This window comes from Orycteropus afer, unplaced genomic scaffold, assembly GCF_000298275.1.
Source record: "Orycteropus afer afer isolate SDZICR_OR568_19922 unplaced genomic scaffold, OryAfe1.0 scaffold00661, whole genome shotgun sequence".
NCBI lineage: Eukaryota > Metazoa > Chordata > Mammalia > Tubulidentata > Orycteropodidae > Orycteropus > Orycteropus afer.
In genome coordinates this window covers 609,727-631,612 of record NW_006922248.1, presented here as the reverse complement: position 1 = coordinate 631,612, position 21,886 = coordinate 609,727, and the positions used below count along the sequence as shown (strand labels likewise).

The 21,886-nt window shown below is 43.7% G+C and overlaps 1 protein-coding gene across 1 annotated transcript in view; it reads left to right on the top strand.

The window, feature by feature from the left end:
• IFT122 (intraflagellar transport 122) overlaps positions 1 to 21,886 on the top strand; it is a 69,511-nt gene that overhangs the window by 9,310 nt on the left and 38,315 nt on the right. The window contains exons 3-13 of the mRNA XM_042783100.1: positions 1,601 to 1,679; positions 2,901 to 2,977; positions 6,040 to 6,106; positions 7,114 to 7,260; positions 8,415 to 8,591; positions 10,588 to 10,663; positions 15,312 to 15,503; positions 15,659 to 15,797; positions 17,119 to 17,321; positions 19,369 to 19,506; positions 20,832 to 20,996. Coding sequence (XP_042639034.1) covers positions 7,148 to 7,260; positions 8,415 to 8,591; positions 10,588 to 10,663; positions 15,312 to 15,503; positions 15,659 to 15,797; positions 17,119 to 17,321; positions 19,369 to 19,506; positions 20,832 to 20,996 — 1,203 coding nt within the window. The 5' untranslated portion in view covers positions 1,601 to 1,679; positions 2,901 to 2,977; positions 6,040 to 6,106; positions 7,114 to 7,147. The remainder of the gene's footprint in view (positions 1 to 1,600; positions 1,680 to 2,900; positions 2,978 to 6,039; positions 6,107 to 7,113; positions 7,261 to 8,414; positions 8,592 to 10,587; positions 10,664 to 15,311; positions 15,504 to 15,658; positions 15,798 to 17,118; positions 17,322 to 19,368; positions 19,507 to 20,831; positions 20,997 to 21,886) is intronic.

Sequence of the window (21,886 nt, the reverse complement as noted above, 5' to 3'; positions counted from 1 at the left end):
AAATCTAAAAAAAAAAAAAAAAAAGAATTCCTCATACCAAGCCCCTCATCTAAGGCACCAGTTACCTTCAAGTCAATGCTGACTCAGGGTGACCCTGTATATGTCATAGAACATAGGGTTTTCAATGGCTGATTTTTCCAAAGTGGATTGTCTGGTGCCTCTGGCTGCACTTGAATCACCAGCCTTTTGATTAGCAGCTGAGTGCATTAACTGTTCCACCCAGGGATTCCTTTATTTTCTTTCATAGGACTAATGCCTTTTTTTCTTTTCTCTAAAGAGACCCTTTTATTAAACCTTAGATAGGACAAAGATGGGAGTTCTGGTGGTGTAGTGCCTAAGTCACTTGGCTGCTAACCAGAAGGCTGGCAAGTCAAACCCACCAGCCACTCCTCAGAAGGAAGATTAGGCAATGTACTTCTGCAGAGATAACTGCCTCGGAAACCCAAGGAGGGGTCGCTGTGAGTCAGAGATGACTCAATGGCACATAACAACAACAACAACAGGACAAAGACAAAGATAGTCACCCTGGATGAAGGGAACCATCAGCATGTATGTAGTAAAAAAGCCAATTGGAGCCTGCTGAATCACAGCCATGGGGCTTGCTGAGTCACGGCCATGGGGCTGATCATACATGATCGAAAGCAAAGGAAATCATCACAGAATCCTGACTGGTGGCAGATTAATTCATCAGTGTCGCAGGCAGAACTATAGAAGTGGGGAAAGAACCATGATTGGGATACATACTTGAAGTTTAAAAAGGGTTACAGGATTGGGTTCTGGGGCTTGACCACCTGGCTATGTAGTGGTTAGAATATGAATCATGATTGTGTGCCCCTGAGTCATAACCCAAAGATGGCTACAATACCAGGACCCCAATCTTTAAATTAGATAACATTTTTTGTTTTTTAACTTTTTATTATTATTTGGGTGAAAGTTTACAGAGCAAATTCATTCTCCATACAACAGTTCATACGCATTTTGTTTCATGGCATTGATTGCACTCTCCACAATGTAACAACTCTCTTCCCACTTCCTCCCTGTGGTTACCTTTTCCCTGTGTCCTTCTTTCCTATGCTTTCCTGCCATCTGAGCTTTCTCACTGTACAAATGCTGACCCTCTAATCTCCCAAGGTTGATTGTTCTAAGGAGTACACCTTCTAGTATAATTGTTCACATAGTAGGCTTATCTATTGTTTGATTGAAGGTTAAGCCACAGGAGTGAGTTCAGGTCTACGCCCAAAAGGTAAGCCTCATGTCTTTTCTTACCACGTTGTATTTGTTTTGAACTTGTTTAATGCCTACTTCTACTAGAACAGAGTTCATGAAGTTGAGGATTATGTGTATTTTAATCAATACTCTATCCTTTACATAGAATCTGCCACCTAGCATGTAGTAAGCCCTCAATATGTCTTTGTTTATTCAGTGCCTGATAGGCAGGATTTGAACCCAAACTTCCTGCCTCCAAAGTACTGCCTCCCAGTAGATGTAGAGAAGAAGCTGACACTTATTAGGTCCCTTGAACTAATTTTCTGAGAAATGCTCTCTGGGGATTGCTGGTTTAAAATAAGTGTAAGAATTTTCCTTTTGAAAACATTTTTAGGCAAGCGCTTTGCTTCTGGATCAGCTGACAAAAGTGTTATTATCTGGACATCAAAATTGGAAGGCATTCTGAAGTACACGTAAGTAACCTTCGAGTTGTCTGGTGATTTTAATTTAACTCTTTTACCTTTTTGAGTGACTTGAAGCAAAAACCTGGAAGGAGGAATTTTCTCTGAAATTGAACTTGGAATTAGGTTATGGGTGTGAGTGGTGGATATAGGAAAGTTGAGTAATGAATAAGTGAATGAACTTTTCTTGAGCACTTGCTACCTTGTCTAGCACTGGGTGTGTCACAGAGCTCCTCTCAGTTAATCTGATATCACAGATTCCACCCCTACCCTGAAGCTGGTCCTCATCCAGTGTCCTCATCTCAGGGAATGGCCTCACCTCCATCCATTGCTAGAAATGCAGAGTCAGCAGTGCTCCAGGCTTCCTCCAACCATGGGGGCTCTGCACATGCTCTTTCCCCATCCACTGATCCTGCAGATCTCTCAGATGCTGCTTCTTTAGGAAGGCTTTCCTGCCCTTCTAGACTAGGCCATGTCTCCTTCACGGCATTTTTCACAGTTGTGGTTTCTACTTTGGTCATTGATTGATATCTCCCAGCAGCCTGTAAGCTCCATGCAGACAGAGACTGCATCTGCTTTTGCTCATCATTGTGTCCCTAGTGCTAGCACAATGCTGGACCTCTGCAAGCAGTACTTGAATGAATGAATAACTGAATGAAAGAATAACTGAGTAAATGAATGAGGCCATGAGTCCAGTGTTACCAAGAAATGAAGGAATAAAACTGAGACCCAGATGCCATGTGTAGTACATGATTGTTATTCATTCAGTTTTCATCATTGTCTAAGTATTTGCCCTGTTTCTAGATCTTGGCCTGTGATATCTTTGTTGCCCTCCTCTGATATTTTCACTCCTCCACAAAGCAGTAACAGAAACACCATTAATAAAGCACTTACTGTGGTCCTGGCACGATTCTAGTGCTTTACATCATTATCTCATCAGATCACAAGCCTGATTATCTCATCAGATCACAAGCCTGAAGTTTCCAGCAGATAGTCCTAGGGGAGGTGGCATTTAGCCAGGCGAGAATAGGGGGTAATGTTTTGAGAAATTGAAAGGGGGTGAGGGGTGATCCAGAAGAAGGAGAGTTCAACCCTTAGCTTTTGCTTGCTCACTTTCAGAAGCACTGTGGTGTGTAATCAGAGAGCCTGTGGGCTCTTCATTAAAATCTGCATTTGTAGCCACTGAAGCATTTGTGGTTTCTCCATAATAATCTACAGTTATTTACTTCTCAGGCACAATGATTCTATACAGTGTGTCTCCTACAATCCTGTGACCCACCAGCTGGCATCCTGTTCCTCCAGTGACTTTGGTAGGTTCTGATTCCCAGTGTCTTATCCTGGAATAATTGAAAATCTGGGCTAAAAATGCTGACATCCATGAAGAATGTGGTGGCTTTGTCCTAAAGGAGTTACCACTACTTCTTTAGCTTCAGTGGCTGAGGAGACGCTGACAGTTATTCTTTAAACTGTGTAGAAACCAAGAGCATAAATGATGAGATTGAATCCGGTAAGAAATCTGGGAGACAGCAGGGTAGGCCCCCGTGAAGAAAAGTGTTAACAAGGCCAAGAGAAAAGCTTGCAAGCAGCCAGCTAGATGCAGTGATGGGTCTCTCTTCGTCCAGAGCAAAGAAGAAAACCAAAGACGCATGGAAACTATTAGTCCAAGAGACTGGTACACCATGCGATCCTCAGCCTATACAACTATGAGACTAGAAGAACTAGATGGTGCCTGGCTACCACTGTCAACTACTCAGAGGGGGATCTATGTTGGAGATCCTGAATAAAGTGGGAGAGCAGTGTGGAACAAAACTCAAAATCAAAATAATTAAAAAAAAAAGGGAGGGGGTACCAGGTTTGTTGGCCTGGTAGAGCCTGGTGAAACCCCTGAGACTATGGCCTCTAGCTGCCCTTCAGGTCTGGAATTGAGCCCATTCCTGTGGCTTTCAGCCAAACAAAAGACAGACGTGTGGCCTGAACATTTGCATTAGTAGATACACTCCTCAGAGAGATCAGTCATGGGAGAAGAGTGCTGTGTATGCACAGGGAGACAGCTCGGGGCAGGAGCGCATGGGAGGGAAGGACACGGAAGAGGTGACTACAGGGAGGAAATGGGAGGAGAGCTGTTGCATTTTGGGAGATTGCAGTCAATGTCATGAAACAGTATATGTGAACTGCTGTATGGAAAATGAGTTTGCTCTGTAAACTTTCACCCAAATCACAGTAAAAATTTAATAAAGAAAAAAAGAAAGCCAAGAAGAGTCAGGTATAGCTCCAGGGAAGCTCCTTGTCCTAGGCAAGGACAATTCAGTTGTCCCCACCTCTGTGTTCCCCCACCACCATGTAAGTGTGAAATTCTCCACTGTTTGAACTGGACTTAGTGCAGCATTTTATCATTCCTTGTTTAATAGCTGAGGTGGTGTAGTGCCTAAGACATTTGACTGCTAACCAGAAGGTTGGCAGTTCAAACCCACCAGCCACTCTGTGGAAGGAAGACTGAGCAATCTACTTCCATAAAGATGTACTGCCTCAGAAACCCAAAAGGAGGTTGCTATGAGTTGGAATCAACTTGATAGTAGCAAGTTTGTTTTTTTGTTGGTGGTGGTGGTGTTTAGTAACTGCAGCTGTCCTCCCTGAGGAGTGGCACACCTGAGGAGTTCACCCTGGCCTTACACATAGCACTGGCTGGTGCTGGCATGGAAGAGTGCTCAGTAAGAAAATTTACTAGTGAGGGAGTGAAGGTGGGCAGAGGCTGCAACTTTATTAAAGATCACACTTCTGATTTTCTACACCATCAATTCTGTCTTTCTTGCTAAGAGATTGTGGGGGTACAATGGAACGGCCATTAGACAAAGAGTCAGAGAGCTCAGCTCTCTTTGGACTTCAGTTTCCTTATCTTAAAGGGCTCATTATCTGCCCTGTCAACCACACAGATAAAGTGCTGAGGTTCAAGAGAAGATGTAATTGAAAACACATTGTACAAATGAGGAACTGTCATTCATCAAAACAAAATTTAGCATTTTCTCCATGTGAGGCAGTGGTCTATGTGCTTGCTTTGGAGATCAAAAAGATACAATGGAATCCTTACCCTCAAGGAGTTTATAGTCTTGTTGGTGGTAGGGGCCCTGGACAGAGTGAAAAATAGAATGTTAATTAATAATAGTAATATTTATTGAATGTGATGTGCTAGGCACTATGCTAAGGGTTAAAAATGAGTTCCTGTTTGAGCTCTATGCCAACCCCTGAGGTTCAGTATTCTTATTTCCACTCTACTGGTAAAAAGGAACTGTGGCTTGAAGCCAGTCTGGTGACATGCTAGAGGTCGCCTAGCTGGTAATTAGTGGAGCCAAGCTTTGAACCCAGGCCATGTGCTCACACCTGGACCTACTCTGGTGAGTGCCCCTGAGGGTACTCTGGTGAGCCCCAGGGGTGGAGTCTCTCTGGCTGGAGGCTCTGGGAGGCTCAGTGGAGCAGAGATAAGAAAGGTCATTTGTTTGCTGTTGGAATTTGTTATATATATTTTTACACTAGATTGACCTTCTTGACCATGTTTTGTGGCTCAGGCAAAGTAGAATTTTTTCATGTTGTCTGGACAGACACCTGTTATTGTGAGGCACTAAGCCAGAAATGTATAGGGGCAGGAGGGAGCTAGCTTTAGGTGACCAGTGAGTCATGGAAAGGTCAGGTCCTGTGTTGTGCTGAGGCCTGGGAGAGGAAACTGGATTTTCAGAAAGCATCAATCATTACTCTGAATGCTAGGTTGTACACTGGTTGCAATGTCATAGTTATGAACAGTGAAGTTGTCATTTCTTTGAGAGTTAAACGCCTAAAATCTTGACATTAAAAAATTATTTAATCATTATTTAATAAATAAAAGCAATTACTAAAAAAGTTGGAAATTCACCAGTTTGGTTTTTTAAAAAAATAATTATATATTCACAGTAAGTCACAAAGCTAACAGAGAGAGGTCTTATTTACACCCATGGTGGCATCTTATGTAACAATTGTACAGTATCACAACCAGGAAACTAAGACAGACACCATGTGCGTATATAGTTCCATGTCATTTTATCGTGTGTAGATGACCGCCATCACAGTACGGAACTATCGCATCGCCACCAAGATACCCCTTTATTGTCACACCCACCATCCTACCCCCTGTTATCCCTAACCCCTGGCAACCATTGATTTGTTCTCCAGCTCTGTAATTTTGTCTTTAGAGAATGATATATAAATGGAATCATACAGTGTATGGCCTTTTGAGATTTCTTTTTTCACTCAGCAAAATGCTTTGTTTCATTTGTCAATGGTTTGTTCCTTTTTTATTGCTGAGTAGTATTCCAGCCTATGATTCTTTTATTATTTTGTATTGAAGGCTTGTGGTCTCCTGAACAGAAGTCTGTCTCTAAGCATAAATCAAGCAGCAAAATCACCTGCTGCAGGTAAGTTAAGATGGTTCTGAAGATGGGCGTTATGTGCCCTCCTTTTCTAAACAATCTCTTACAACCTAGTTTTTTCACACAGCAGAGAAGGCTTTGTGTTAACTATTGGGCCAGGACCCCTGTATTCTTCTTCTCTCATCTCCTTGATGGGAAAGACCTATGCACCTTAATCATCAAGCAAAACAGAATTACAAGTTGCCTTCATGTGACTGTCTAGCAGCAAGCCATCTTCATCCTCCATTGCTGTGCTTAGTGGAGGCTCTCTGAAAATGTAAAGCCGCCCATCCTTTGCACAGTTGTCCAGGCAGCATGTGTGGTGGAGAAAACTCAGGCTTTGATGCTAGAACTGAGTTAGAATCAAGATTCTGCAGCTGGTAGGCTCTGTTACTTTGGGAATGTTACCCAATCTCTCAGAGCTAGAGCCTTCAGCTCCTCATCTGACAAATGGGTATAAAAATATCAGCTTGGCAGAGCTGTTGTGAAATGCACACAAACCAATGAGTGTGAATCCTGCAGCACAGGGCCTGACATAGAGTGGACACTCCATAAACGTTAGCTTAATTGCTGTTCAGCTTCCGAATGTAGCCTGTCTTTCATTCAGCAACATCTGTAGAACATGCCAAATCCTGTTCTAAGAGCTAGGAATACACAAAGACATGGATTCTGTTCTTAAGGTGCTCTTGCAGTGGAAGGAGGATATAATAGAGAGTGGGGAGCAGGGGCTGGCCCAGAGATGCAGGCATGTGCTAAGGGCCATTACAAAGTATATGACATGAGAGAGCTGTGGATGCCACTGCCTTCACATCTCACTGGTTGGTTCCAGAAACAAGTGGGATTTTAAGTTTGGTCCTCTGATTTTATATCAGGACCAAGAATGAAGAAACCAGACCCAACTCTTGTTGCCTCATCAGACTATATTTCAAACCAGGGCATCATCCTTCTCACTGAGTTTTACCATCCATGTGTTCCTTTCCCTCTCCCATGCTCCTTGTTGTTTGTGTGCACAGCTGGACAAATGATGGTCAATACCTGGCTCTGGGGATGTTCAATGGGATCATCAGTATCCGGAACAAAAGCGGCGAGGAGAAAGTAAAGATCGAGCGGCCAGGGGGCTCCCTCTCCCCAATATGGTCCATCTCCTGGAACCCTTCTAGGTACACTTACAGCTGTTCTCCTTCTGGGACAAGTGTCATTATGGAGAAGGCTTTTTGCTCTGCCGGCCAAGTTCTCCCTTTCTCTGTGAGGTGTCCATGTTATTCAAAAGCTTCTCATCCCACTTAATTGGCCTTGTTTTGAACCTGTTTCATGTGAAAGGAATTTTTTAAAAGCCGATCTTGAGTTTTGGAATGAGTCCCAGAGATTTAGCAAAAAGTTATCTAGGCCAACCCCAAGTGTGTATGTGTATGTGGTATATGTGTAGTGTGTGCACATGTGTACATGGTTTGTGTGATGTGTGGGGTATGTGTGGTGTGTGAGTGGCATGAGAGGGCCATTCTCTTATGAACTGATAACTTACCTCTCTGCTGTGGCTCTGTGGAGGCATCTCTGTAGGACAAACTTAGGAAAGCACATACATCTATTTTTGTCTTTTCCCTTTTTCATTTCTTCCCTCCAAGTCTGGGCAAAACATGTGCCCAATAATAAAGAGGTGAAGATAGCTTTTTCATGAACCTTTTTATGCTGCCCTAGACAAAAAGTAAAAAAAAAAACAAGTCTACAAATGCCCCAAAAGCAGAAAGGTCCACAAAGAATTGGCATCCAGTTTCTCAAACCTTATGTACTCTTTCCTTTCTAGACCCAGGTGACTTGGAGGGAGGACTAATAGCTTTATATGCTCTTTGTATAATCCTATAATATTATTAAACCATCTGTATCGCCCACAGAGTCCTCTGAAGGTAAATTAAAGCTACCCTACCACCAAGTACTTAATGTTTATCTCAGCCTATTGTCATTTCATGAGTGTGTGCCTGCTTGATTTAGAAGGTTGTTTAGATATACTGCCCATCCTTCACCAGATTATTATGCTTCTTCCTGAATCATTTTGTCTAACCCAGGGCTGTACCATGCATGTCTAATGCCTTCAAAGGCCATTAGCCTGCCTCAGAGTTCCTGCTGTTTTACTTTGTGGCCACAGATGATTCTGTGGTTTCGGGGTATCATTTTTAATTCATGAGAAGCAGGATGCCCAGTGTACCTGGTGGCTGTCCTCCTCCGGATAGGGCTCAGGGACTCCTTGACAGGTTTTGAAATTATAGCTTTAGTGTAGTTCTAGGCAACATGATTGTGAACAACCACTTACTGTCTACAGCCGATGGGAGAATTTCTGGATGAACAGAGAGAACGAGGATGCCGAGGAAGTCACTGTCAACAGATATTTTCAGGAACTCCCTTCCACTTTCAAGTCAGCAGTGTACAGTAGTCAGGGTAGTGAGGCAGAGGAGGAAGAACCAGAGGAAGAGGACGACAGTCCCAGGGACGACAATTCGTGAGTGTGTCTTGAGGAGCGAAAACCTTCCCTGTCAGGGTCCAAGGACTCCGTGCAGATCTGCAGAGACAGAGCCATCATGGGCATCTTTGCCAAGAGGGGCCCAGGAGAGCCATGCAGGGCGGGGGGAGTTGTTGCTGGAAGTCCTTCAGTAAGTAACATACTCTTCAGAGTTATGTGTGGGACATAAAATGATCCTTTGGAAATTTTAGGAAATACAGAAAAGTCTAAAGGAAAAAGTTCAAATTTTCTGTAAACCCTGTGCAAACCACTGTTAGGATTTTGGTGTATTACCCCTCAGTTTTTCAGTTCATGTAGTTAATTAAATTATAGCCCTTTTTTTTTGGTGGGGGCACATAACATCCTAGAATGAATTCTTTCCAGTAACATTAGAAGTCCTTTGAAAACATGACTTTCTGTGTCTCCATAGAATACCCTTGCATGGGGATAGTCTCATTTTTGAGCATTCTCCCATTACCTGTCCCATACTGCACCTCACATTGCATTTTCCAGAACACATGTTGTAAAAGAAATTCTTATCCTTCTCACAGTCCTCACTTCCAAATGCTGGCTGCCAAGGCATTCTTCTACCCTTCAGCTGAGATTACTGGGGTGGAGCAAACATTGGCAGGCAGGAATAGGGAGAGCTGGGGTGGCCAGAACTTTCTGATTGAGCAATAGTGATTTAGCTTGGGACTTCCCACACTGTGCTCTATGACACCTGGGGTTCATTGGAAGAGCCCCAGGGGTTATGTGGTAGGAGAGAAAGACAAAGGCAAGGAGGATGTTGTTAGCTTCAGGTCCCCATCTGCACTTCAACCAGAGCATCACCACTTTTTCTGTTTGACATGAGTTTTTTTGATGCAGGGTCCCACTGCCAACAGGGAAAAAAAAAGGAGGCAGGATACTACCAATGTAGCTGTTTGCCAGCCCAGAGCCATATGTGATCTCCCCAAGAGAGTTCACTGGGGGCTGGAGTTCTGGACTGTTTTTGGACATCAATGCCAGTCCCATAAAGTTCACGTACAAGGGCTGGGAATAACTCTTCCTTGCTGTTCACATTCCTCTTGGTCTTTGGTCTTTTTTTCCCCCTTAACAATGAGTTAGTACCTATGACAATTTGCCACTATTGGCTAGATTTCAAAACAAGGCTTCCCATACCTATATGTCCCTGGCTGTTGCCAGGTGACCACAGGGCCTTGGACTCAGAAAAGCTGGAGTTAATAAACAAAAGAGAGGCCATATCAGCTGGATGAAGACCCAACCTCAAGAGCTGGGAATGCCTCTGTCTGGAACTGGATTCCCAAGTAGCCTGCTCTGCAGCTTCAGCCTCGAGGACTCCTCCTTTGTGCTGGTTCTACAGCTGAGTCCAAGGCACTGGTTCTGACAAGTCACTCAGTTCCAGAGATGGATGTTGAGATCCTCAGAGGGCCCACTGCTCTTTTTATTAGATCCAGTTAGGAACCATTTCACCTGTGTGGAAACCCCCAACCGAAAGAAGCTGGTTTCTAGGTATTAATTTTCCCTTTTCAGGAAGAGCAAGCAAGGTTCCCCACTGTGTGTTAATAAGTCAGAGTCCACATCTTCCCACTACAATAGATGTGTTTCTCAGTCCTCTCCCCAAATGCCTAGCACATAAGAGAAAAGCACTCTTCGATCTGCAACCTTGCTCTTTCTAAGCTTTGCTTCCCAGAAAGCTTTGAAATGAGGGGTTTGTCCTCTTCAACTTGATAGTACCCCATCACCATAAGCTTATGGCAAGGAATTCCATGAAATAATAGATTCCAGGAGGGGCTTGAGCCTTTCCTCTTTATCCCATTGGGCTAATTAATGGATTGATGGGCCAAGTTATAATTTTTTGGCCTCAAATCAGCTATACATTTGGCAACTTGACAGCCTGGCCCAGGGCTTTATTTTCCTATTTGTGAAACCCTTAGGGCTACGTTCCTCAGCAGACCATGGCCCCAAATAACCTCTTTTGTCTTCTGTTGATTAGAGAGGAACATAATGATATCCTGGCCATAGCTGACTGGGGACAGAAACTTTCCTTCTACCAGCTGAGTGGAAAACAGGTATGTAACTCTATTCAAACTCAGTAGGAGATACAGTTGCAGTCATCACAGTTACAATGTATTTTGGCCTTCTTTGATAGTGTTATTATTAATTATAAGTTATTATTTTTAGCTGCTGCTTATTGAGCATTTACAGAGATACTAGGTATGGGCTCAATGCTTTGCATACTTGATCTCATTTAATTTTCACAACATTGCCGTGAAGTAGGTACTTCCATTATCATTGCTTTAGAAAGGAGTAGACAAAGACACAGAGCAGGGAAAGAATATGCCCAAGTTCCGCCAGCTAGTAAACGATAGGGCCTGGGATTGAAACCTAGATCACTTTGACTTTTGTGCTTCACTCTTTCTCATGACCCTATCTTTTGGTATTTGCTTTCATTCATCCTTCAAACCTGAATGAGCACCCACTTAGGCTGCCTTCAACCTGTGGTAGGAGCAGCTGACATAGGGCTATGTAAATCAGAGCCTCTGCCCTGCAAGAGCTCACCGTCTAGGATAGGGGGCACACTCGACAGCAGGCATTCCCAGTGCAGTGTGGAGAGTTGTGCAGACACAAAAGAGGAAGACATCACTGCTTGTGGGAGATGGGAGATTTCATAGAGGTGACCTGAGAGCAGGTGAGCCTGAGTTTGCAAGAAAGAAAAGCTGAGCTTCTTGGATCAGTACATTTATGTTTTCATGTCTTTCACCAAATATGGGGGAATTTTGGCCATTATTTCTTCAAATATTTTTTCTTTCCCTTTCTTTCCTGGTCTTCTGAAGCTCCAGTTATACATATGTTAGACATTTTGATATTGTGACCAAGTCACTGAGCCCCTATCCTGTCTTCAGATTAGATATTTCTGTTGCTCTGTCTTCAACCTCATTGACTCTTCTCTTGTGTCCAACATTGTGCTAAAGTCCATCCAGTGGATTTTTTCTTTTAGTTGTTTTTCAGATCTAGAATTTCCATGGAGCTGTGGTGGCATAGGGAGCTCTGGTGGCATATTGCCTAAGGCATTTGACTGCTAACCAGAAGACTGGCGGTTCAAACCCACTAGCCACTCCTTGGAAGGAAGGTTGGGCAATCTACTTCCGTAGTGATACTGCCTCAGAAACAGGGAAGGGTTGCTATGAGTAGGATCCAACTCCACGGCAGTGTGTTGCATTGTTTTTGTTGTTTCCTACAGTTTCTATTTTCTTGGTGAATATGCTATGTTCGTTGTGACTGTATTTTCCTTTCTATCTTTGAGCATAGATTAGCATAGTGGCTAAGACACTTGCCTGCTAACCAGACGGCTGGTGGTTCAAACCCACCAGCCACTCCTCAGAAGGAAGATTGGGCAATCCTACTTCCGTAGTGATACTGCCTCGGAAACCCAAGGAGGGGTCGCTATGAGTCGGGTTTGACTCGACGGCACATAACAACAACAACAATTATAAAACTGTCATCTGTGAATCCAACATCTGGGTCACCTTGGGGTTAGTCTCCATTGATAGCCTTTTCTTTTGAATATGGTTCATATTTTCCTGCTTCTTGGAATGTTGAGGTGTATCCTGGACGTTATATGAATGATACCGTGTAGAGATTCTGGTTCTGTCATGCTCCTCTGAAGATTATTGTTTGTTTGCTTGTTTTAGCAGACAGCTTTGCTGGACTCAGAATTCAAATTTCATCTTTTTTCTGATGGTCAGCAGCTGAATCCTTTGTTCTGTTCTTTTAGCCTGAGGTAGGCATCTACCCACACATGTGTAGTTCAGAGGGTCTCCAGATACTCAGCAGAGTTTGCGTGCAGAATCTAGATGTTTCCTCTGACTTTTGCTTTTCTGTGATTTCCCATCTCACTTTTCAGCTGCTAGGGTCACCCCAAATTCTATAGCATGGTGCTGGGTAACTATAGAATATAGAATATATCCAGTGCCCTTACCTTCTTTCAAATGCATATAGTGCTTCAACTTCTGCCTGTTTTTGGTTGCCTGCTTAGTGCCTTCAAGTGGTTGTTTTTTATATTTGGCCCAGAGTTTATAGTTGTCACCTGCTGGAGGGCTGGTTCAGTAGGAACTACTGAGCCATCACCAAAAGCTACAGGCCTTCCATGTCATGATCCAAAGTAGTCTTTCATTTCTTGTTGGATTTACTAGCATTGTGTAAGTACTAGAGAAAGTTTTGTTTTTTCAGGCATTTGGAATTCTTAAAAAAGGAAAACTGAATATATTAAATTTATAGTTTCAGTTTAAGTTAGTTTAAGGGAACTAAGGTAGCATAGTGCCTAAGGTGCTTGACTGCTAACCAGAAGGCTGGTAGTTCAAACCCACCAGCCACTCCTCGGAAGGAAGGTTGGGCAATCTACTTCCGTAGTGATACCGCCTCGGAAACCCAAGGAGGGGTCGCTATGAGTTGGGGCTGGCTTGACAGCACATAACAACAACAACAAGAAGTAAGTTGTGCTTAGTTTACTTATACTAAATTTATAAATAGGAAAATATTTGTAAATTTAGAAACTTAGGGAGAAACCAGGTTTCTAGAGTTATTTCTTTAATAAATTGAATATTCATTTGACAATGATTATCACACACAGTCTTTTTACTCACAGAAGATACCCTCAGAGGCACCAGATAACCCTAGTGACAATAGGAGCTAGGCTTTAGTGGGGAGACGTCAGATGAAACTACAGTGAGAGAAGCACTGTGGTAGAGGCAGCACAGAAGGAGGTGGATATAAATCAGGCCTCCAGCTGGGAGATTAAGGGATGTTTATTGGAGGAGGTGACACCTGTGTCATGTGTTGAAAGCAGTGAAGGAAAGGGAAGGTGCTCTTCTGGCCCCTGGCCGGGGCTGGGGTGATGGAAAATGGCACCTGTGAGGATGTGGAAGCCTGAAAGAGCATGGTCCACTTGGGAAACTCAAGAATGTCATTTTGGTTGAGAGAAGGATTTTGGAGTCTGAGCTCAAGAGTTTGACCTTCATCCTAAAAGCTAAGGGCATACTATCAAGAAAGTGAAAAGACAACCCACAGAATGGGAGAAAAGTTTTACAAACCATGTATTTGATAGGGAACTTGTATTTAGAATATAGAAAGAAATATTATGGCTCAGTAATAAGATAGTCAATCCAATTAAAAAGTAGGCAAAGGGTCTGAATATCTGCTTCTCCAGAGGAGATATGCCAGTGATCACTAAGCACATGAAAGTCATTAGCAGTCAGGGAAATGTAAATCCAAAGTACAATGAAGTACCACTTCATACCCCCTGGGATGGAGAAATTAGAACCCTTATACGCTGTTGCTGTGAATTTAAAATGGTATAGTCACTTTGGAACATAGTTACCATATGACTCAGCAATTTCACTGTTAGATATGTATACTGAAGAGAAATGAAAACATGTCCACACAAAAACTTGTACATGAATGTTCATGGCAGCATTATTTATAATAAACACAAAGCGGAAACAACCCAAATGCCTATCAGCTGATGAGTGGACAAATAAAATGTGATCTAGCCATATAATGGGCTGTTATTCAGCAATGAAAAGGAAAGAAGTACTGATACATGTTAAACATGGATGAAACAGTCACAAAATACCACATGTTATATGATTTCATCTATATGAAATGTCCATAATAGGCAAAGCCATAGAGGCAGAAAGTAGATTGGTGGTTGCCAGGGGCTGGAAGAAGAGGGGAATGAGGAGTGAATGCTAATGGGTATAGGCTTCTTTTTTAGATGATGAAAATGTTCTAAAATTGGTTTTGTTGATGGTTGCACAACTCTGAATATATTCTGTGAAACACCATTGACTTGTATACTTTAAATGTGTGGATTATATGGTATGTGAATTATATCTGTTGTAAAAGAGAAAGCAGGATGAATATAGTTTTAAAAATAAAGGTCAATCTTTTGAATTAAATAAACGTAAGCTTTGTAAAATACTGTTGATGTTGTTGTTGTTATATGCCGTCAAGTCGGACCCGACTCATAGAGACTCCTCCTTGGGTTTCCAAGGCAGTATCACTATGGAAGTAGACTGAAGGAGGGAACCATTGAAGGGGCTGTCCTTGGAGAAGGACTTGTGACAGAAAGATCATCCCTGCCCTTCAGGGCTTTCTAGAGGGACCAGAAGCTAAGACACTCTTGTAGTGGTCAGTGGACCTGGGAGCCCTTCCTGCCTCTAGCAGTCAGGGATTGGTTCTGTGGAGGGGAGGAACAGGCTGTTCTTAGTGGAATAACACAGGAGACAAGGTTGGCCAGGTCTCCTGTCTTCCCTTCCTCCCATTAAAACCCCAAACCAAACCTGTTGTCCTAGTGTCAATTCTGACTCATAGTGACACTGTATGACAGAGTATAACTGCCTACAGGATTTCCTAGCATTGACACAGTGGCTGCAGTGATGGGCTCAGGCATAGCAAAGATTGTGAGGCTGGTGCAGGACCAGGTGGTGTTTCGTCCTGTTGCACCTAGGGTCACTATGAGTCAGAGCCAACTTGAGAGCACTTAACCCAACAGTCTTTACAGAAGCAGATTGCCACATCTTTCTCCCATGAAGCAGCTGGTGGGTTTGAACTGCACTTAACCGCTGCATTACCAGGACACCTTTCCTCCCACTAAAGTTGATGGGATGAGCCCTTAATTGTATTGAGACTATACTGGTATCTGTTCTTTTTCCTCAGATTGGGAAGGATCGGTCACTGAACTTTGACCCCTGCTGTATCAGCTACTTTACTAAAGGGGAGTACATTTTGCTGGGGGGCTCAGATAAGCAAGTATCCCTTTTCACCAAGGATGGTGTACGCCTTGGGACTGTCGGGGAGCAGAACTCCTGGGTGTGGACGTGTAAAGTGAAACCAGATTCCAACTATGTGGTAAGAGGAAGTGTCTTCTTTTGGGCCATTGCTTGAGGAGATGCTAAACATAAATCATGTTTGGCCAGTCAGATCTGCCATTTGCTTCTGGCAAATGAGAGGGCAGATTCCTTCTCCATAGAGTGCTGGAAATTGACAACTCTCTTTCACTCCAGGTGGTAGGCTGCCAGGATGGCACCATCTCCTTCTACCAGCTTATTTTTAGCACAGTCCATGGGCTCTACAAGGACCGGTATGCCTACAGGGACAGCATGACTGACGTCATTGTGCAGCACCTGATCACCGAGCAGAAAGGTAAAAGGCAGGTATGGCTCCCTCTGCCCATAAACATTGGGAAGAGGGACAGGTTGAGGGCAGGCCAAGTGAAGTGATAGTCTTTTAAAAATGGACCACTGGTTCTTGCTTTTTTTTTTTTTTAAATGAAAGCAGTAAACCCTCTCTCTAAAAAAATGTACACATAAAATTTTGAAAATAATTCTAAGGGGTACTTGGACTCTCCGGCTAAGGGAGAATAACTTGTGACAAGTCGGAGCAGAGTGGCTGACCTGCTTGGGTCTCTGTGGACCTGTATCCTTTTTTGAGTCACTTCTAGGTGTGTCTGCTCACCACAGTCTCCACTAGCCTCCTGGCAAGTCTTGCCCTTAAAATAGGCAGGTACAGTAGGCTGAGCACTGGTTTTGGGCAGAAGATCAGGGCTCTAGTCCTAGTAGAGTCAGTCCAAGTGCAAGCCTCATTCTCCTCCTCTGCCCACCAAGTGAAAAAAAAAACCAAACTCACTGCCGTGGAGTTGGATCGACTCATAGTGACCCCTCCTTGGGTTTCCGAAGCAGTATCACTACAGAAGTAGATTGCCCAACCTTCCTTCTGAGGAGTGGCTAGTGGGTTTGAACCATCAGCCTGGTTAGCAGTCAAATAGCTTAGGCTCTACGCCACCCGATCTGTACAGGCCCTGGCAGTGTGCAATGGACAGCACAAGTGGATTCTTAGCCCCTTTAATCAGGTGCCCACCAAGTAGCCATCTTGATTAAAGGGGCCAAGAATCCACTTGTGCTGTCCATTGCACACTGCCGGGGCCTGAAGAAATCTAGGTAGAGTGTGATCCCCATCTAGAAGCACCTCTGTTTAAAGAGCCTAGCTGTGATGGTATGAGTGTAGCCGCTTGGGAAGCTCCCCAGGGTCCCTTTTGGCCATGTGTTCTCCACCTACTCTGTAATGAGGGTATGAGAGCCTAGTGCATACCAGAAACATGTTGTCAAGGGTGATGGGTGGGAGTGGCCAGAGGTGAGGTCAGTCATTTAGGCACGGCCCAGATCTTCGGGGGCTATTAGTGCTGTGCAGAGGAGATTAGATTTAAGTTCAGCAAGTGATGATATTTTATTTTTCATACTTCCTTGTAAGCTTTTGACCACAAAAATTATATTGTATATTGCTTTGAATCCCAGTGCTTCACAGAGTTGATTGTACATATTAGACACTCTGTGAAGATTTTTTGATGAGAGTGTCTCACTTTAATTGCCAGTAACATTAAGTAAATGATAGCTTTTAATTTCTCTGCCTTGTACTTTACTTAACAACCTCTTGCTAGAGCTGGATTTTTTTTTTTTTTCTTTGACAGTTCGGATTAAATGCAAAGAGCTTGTCAAGAAAATTGCCATCTACAAAAATCGATTAGCTATCCAACTGCCAGAGAAAATCCTCATCTATGAGTTGTATTCAGATGACTCGTCAGACATGCATTACCGGGTGAAGGAAAAGATTGTCAAGAAGTTTGAGTGCAACCTCCTGGTGGTGTGTTCAAACCACATCATCCTCTGCCAGGTGGGCAGCAGCAGTGGGTGGGGTTGGGCTGAGTCAGCTTCATGCTTCCTTTCAGGGCAGGGTACCCAGAGCATGGCTTTACAATTGGTCGCTAGTGTCTGTTCATTGCTTTCATTTTACTAACATCTGGATGAACCAGAATCTACCAAAAAGCCATGGCCCGTAAATGGAGAATACTTTATTTGTATTGCAGAGCATTTTGTTATACTGGGATTAGATAATAGATATATTTTAATAATTTTAAACACAAATTGATGTCCCACAAAATGTAGATCAAATTTTTTTTTTAAACATTCACACAGAAAACTTTATGGTATCAATTCAAAAATAATAAAGTATTACTTCCTGTGAAGTTTTTTTTTTCCCCACAGAAAAATTTTTCTCAACGTAGAGTTTGCTTCCTAGAAAATATCTAGGTCAGTGCTAACAGAAATTTGGAAAAATTTTGAGAGAAGGCTAGCCTAGTATCTTTCTGAGAAGGAAAGATGGATTTGGTCTCACAAAGGCCTATAGAGAAGGAGCCCTGGTGTCACAATGGTTAAGGGCTAGACTGCTAACCAAAAGGTTGTTGGTTCAGACCCACCCAACTGTTCTGTGGAAGAAAGACCTGGTGATCTGCTTCCATAATGATTACATCCTAGGAAACTATGGGGAAGTTGTGCTCATCACATGAGGTCACTACTCGACAACACTTAACAATTAGGCCTATAAACCAAACCCAACCCAGTGCTACTGAGTAGATTCTGACTCCTAGTGACCCCACTGGGTTTCCAAGGTGGTAAATCTTTACAGAAGTAGACTGCCCAGTTTTGTTTCCTCATAGTAGCTGGTGGGTTTGAATCACCATCCTTCTGATTAGCAGTTAGATGCCTTAGGCACTATGCTACCAGAGCTCCTTAATAAGGCCTATGTTGTTATGTGCCATCAAGTCGGATCCGACTCATAGCGACCTCTCCTTGGATTTCCCAAGGCGATATCACTACGGAAGTAGATAGCCCAGTCTTCCTTCCAAGGAGTGGCTGGTGAGTTTGAACCGCCGGCCTTCTGGTTAGCAGTCAAGTGCCTTAGGTACTAGGCTACCAAAACTCCCAATAAGGCCTATAGGGAATGTTAAAATGGAAGAAATCCTTTAGGAATCACTGTATTCTCTCTCAAAGTCTAGAAGTAAAACAGCTCAGGGGTGCTCATAGGATAAGCATGAAAAACAGGTATAATTTTTTTTTTCCTTTTTTTTTTTATTGTGATTTGGGTGAAGGTTTACAGAGCAAATTCACTTTCTGTACAGCGGTTCACATATACTTTGTCTCATGACATTGACCACAGTTTACCACAATGCAACAGCTCCCCTCCCACTTCCTCCCCACAGTTACCTCTTCCCTGTGTCCATCCCTCCATGCACTCCTGCCCCGTGAGCTGTCTCCCTGTGCATAAGCAGCCCTTCTTTCTCCCATGATTGTTCTCTCCAAGGAGTGTATCTACTTGAGGTAAATGTTCAACTCATATGCCTGTCTTTTGTTTGGCTGGAAACCACAGGTGTGGGTTCAATTCTAGACCTGAAGAGCAGCTAGGGGCCATAGTCTCAGTGGTTCCACCAGGCTCTATCGGACCAGCAAACCTGGTCCCCCCCCCTTTTTTTTTTCTCCAAATGATTTTGAGTTTTGTTCCACATTGTTCTCCCTCTCTATCAAGGATCTCCTACATAGATCCCCTTCCAAGTGGATGACAGTGGTAGCCAGGCACCATCTAGTTCTTCTGTTCTCATAGTCATATAGGCTGCAGATCGGATGGTGTGCCAGTCGCTAGGATAAAACAGATATACTTTTAGGTGCTATCTCTGGCCGAGGTTGCTTGAAGTGTGCATTGACGATGTGAGCTCAATGGAAGAAACTTTCTTAATAGCTTAATGATGTCAGTCATGGGGACTAGATGGGGTTTGACTATTGAATGTGTAGATGTTTTTCCTCCCTTAGTTACAGGAAGACCTCCTTGGGAGCCCAGGAACACTTATTCTGCTGAATGCCCATGCTGACCTGGGTTTTCTTTCTAGGAGAAAAGGCTTCAGTGTCTGTCCTTTAGTGGAGTGAAGGAGCGAGAGTGGCAGATGGAGTCTCTCATTCGCTACATCAAAGTGATTGGTGGTCCTTCTGGAAGAGAAGGTCTGTTAGTGGGCCTGAAGAATGGGCAGGTGAGTGCTTCATTGTGTCATGTGCCATGTGGATTGCAGACAAAGGTGTCTAGACTAGTTATGACCCTATGATTGGAGGGCAGCCTAGAGTTTAGTTTTATTAGGACAGCTTCAGACTCAAGGAACAGTAGCCCTCTGATTCATAGCTGATCCACATGTGGCCAAATTGGCACCAAAGCCTCTGGGCTATACTTAGTGGAGCAGATCAATGGGCTTAAGGTCACCCAGAAGGTAGAGACTTGTTAGAGATGCAGCTTCAGTGGCTTTCTAGAGAGTGAGGCCCAGATAATAACTTAGGTCAGGGCCCTATTAGGGAAATGAATGGATTAGGGCAGTGTTTCCTAGCATGTATCTCAGAGAATGCGGGGCCCTCAGGATATCACTAGATGTTATGAGAAAATGGGTCCTTTAGTGTGGCAAATCTAGGTTACAGAAAGTTAAACAGATTTCTCTGTATATATATTCTTTTCTCAAAATAAGAAAAGTTCTAAGTGGGCCATGTGGAAATGTGACAGTGAAAATGTAATTGCATTAGCCTGAGAGCCAAGCTGTCTAGCAGATGGCTTGTGGCTGAAGCTTGTCAGGTCTTTCCTGGGCGTGGAAATCCGGGAATGTGAGAACAGTGGTAGCCACAGAGAAGCAATAGCAGAGGGGAAAGAGCCTGCTTCTCACAATAAGTAGTCACTTAGAGCGTGATGGCTGAAAGCATGGGCTTTAGGATCAGGACAGTCTGGTCCATGTGTGTGATTAGCTGCTCACTAGCTGTGTGACCCTGGAAAGGTCACCTCACCTCTCTGAGACTCAGGTTTAACAAATGAGAATTAATACCTGTTTTTGCAAGGCTTTCTTAAACAGTCACTAAATGGTAGCTGTCATTCTTATATTTATCCTTATAGCCACCTCTTGTGTTAGTTCATGACTCAGCTTTCTACTAGATGGAGCCCCTAACCCTGCAATTCAGGTCATGTCACAGATCCCTAACAAAATGTATATGAGTTGTTGAATGGAAAACCAATTGACTCTGTAAATTTCACCCAAATCACAATTAAAAAAAAAAATCTCCAGACTGAACAGACATTAAAGTGAGTCTGGTGTGTCTTGGGGCCTGCCATTACTTTGGCGACTTCTGATAAACTGTGTTTCTGGTCCCCTAAGGATAAGGGGCCACCTTCTTCCTTCTGATTAATATTTTTTCTCTGCATAGAGCGTCTAGTGAAGTTGGTGGGAGTTGTTCTTATAGAACACATGGGAATCCAACAGCCTGGCGGTGGTCCAGGGTCTTGTTGCCATGGTGATGCACACTTTTTTCTCTGAAATTTTGCCAGATCCTCAAGATCTTCGTGGACAATCTCTTTGCCATCGTACTGCTCAAACAGGCCACAGCTGTGCGATGCTTGGACATGAGCGCCTCCCGCAATAAGCTGGCCGTGGTGGATGAAAATGACACATGTTTAGTGTATGACATTCACACCAAGGAACTGCTCTTCCAGGTGAGGTGTAAGAGAGCACCCGAGAATGTGGTCCTTTTGATTAAAGCCTTTCCTCAGGCTTTCCAGTCACTGAGGAGATGCTCGTGCCTGGCTCACAGACCTCTGGAGTGATGGTGAGATGTAGAGGCTGACCACAGGCTTCAGATATGAAGCCCCCTGCATGCCCTGTGCCTCCCACTCACTAGCTGTGGGGTCCTGTGCAAGGATCTCTGAACTTTGTAACATGAATGAGCAAATGACACTTTTCTTCCATGGTTATTGTGAGCAGCAAATGGGATTATCTAAGTGGAGCATATTGTATACTTTCAGTAAATGGGTTAATATGATGATGGTGTTCTTTTTAAGAAGTGTGCTTTGCGCCTGTTGGGGGCTGGCTGCATCTATGAGTGACCTAAGATGCAGTAAGGAAATGGGATCGATTTTATCATCTGAAAGAAGGGAAGGGATGGGGAGGAGGTTCTCCCTTCTACTATTTCACAAGGATGTTACGAGTCAGCAAAATGCAGAATGTGTCGACCTTTTGGGGCATAGGTATTGTTTAAATGTCGTTCAGTCCTGTGGCTGGAGGAAGTGTGTCACTGAAGAAGAATGCCCAGCAGCTCCAGAGCCAGTAACTGCTGGCTTTCGGCTGCACTCTGGCCGCTCTGGGCCTCTGAAGGGCTTTCTAACTGGTCATTGCTGGTTTGCCTGAAGTGAGTTCCTCCCGAAGTTGGAACCTCTTCTAGGGAACTGCCTCACTCAGTTGGAAGGGGTTACCTGGCTACTGCTAGCCCAGAGGTGACTCCCGATTGATATAAACTCACTTAGTTCACTGGGGAAGCAGAGTGCTTTAGGGAAAAGGCTTTGCCTTCAGACAGACCTGAGCTCTAGTCCTGCCTTCATTCCTTACT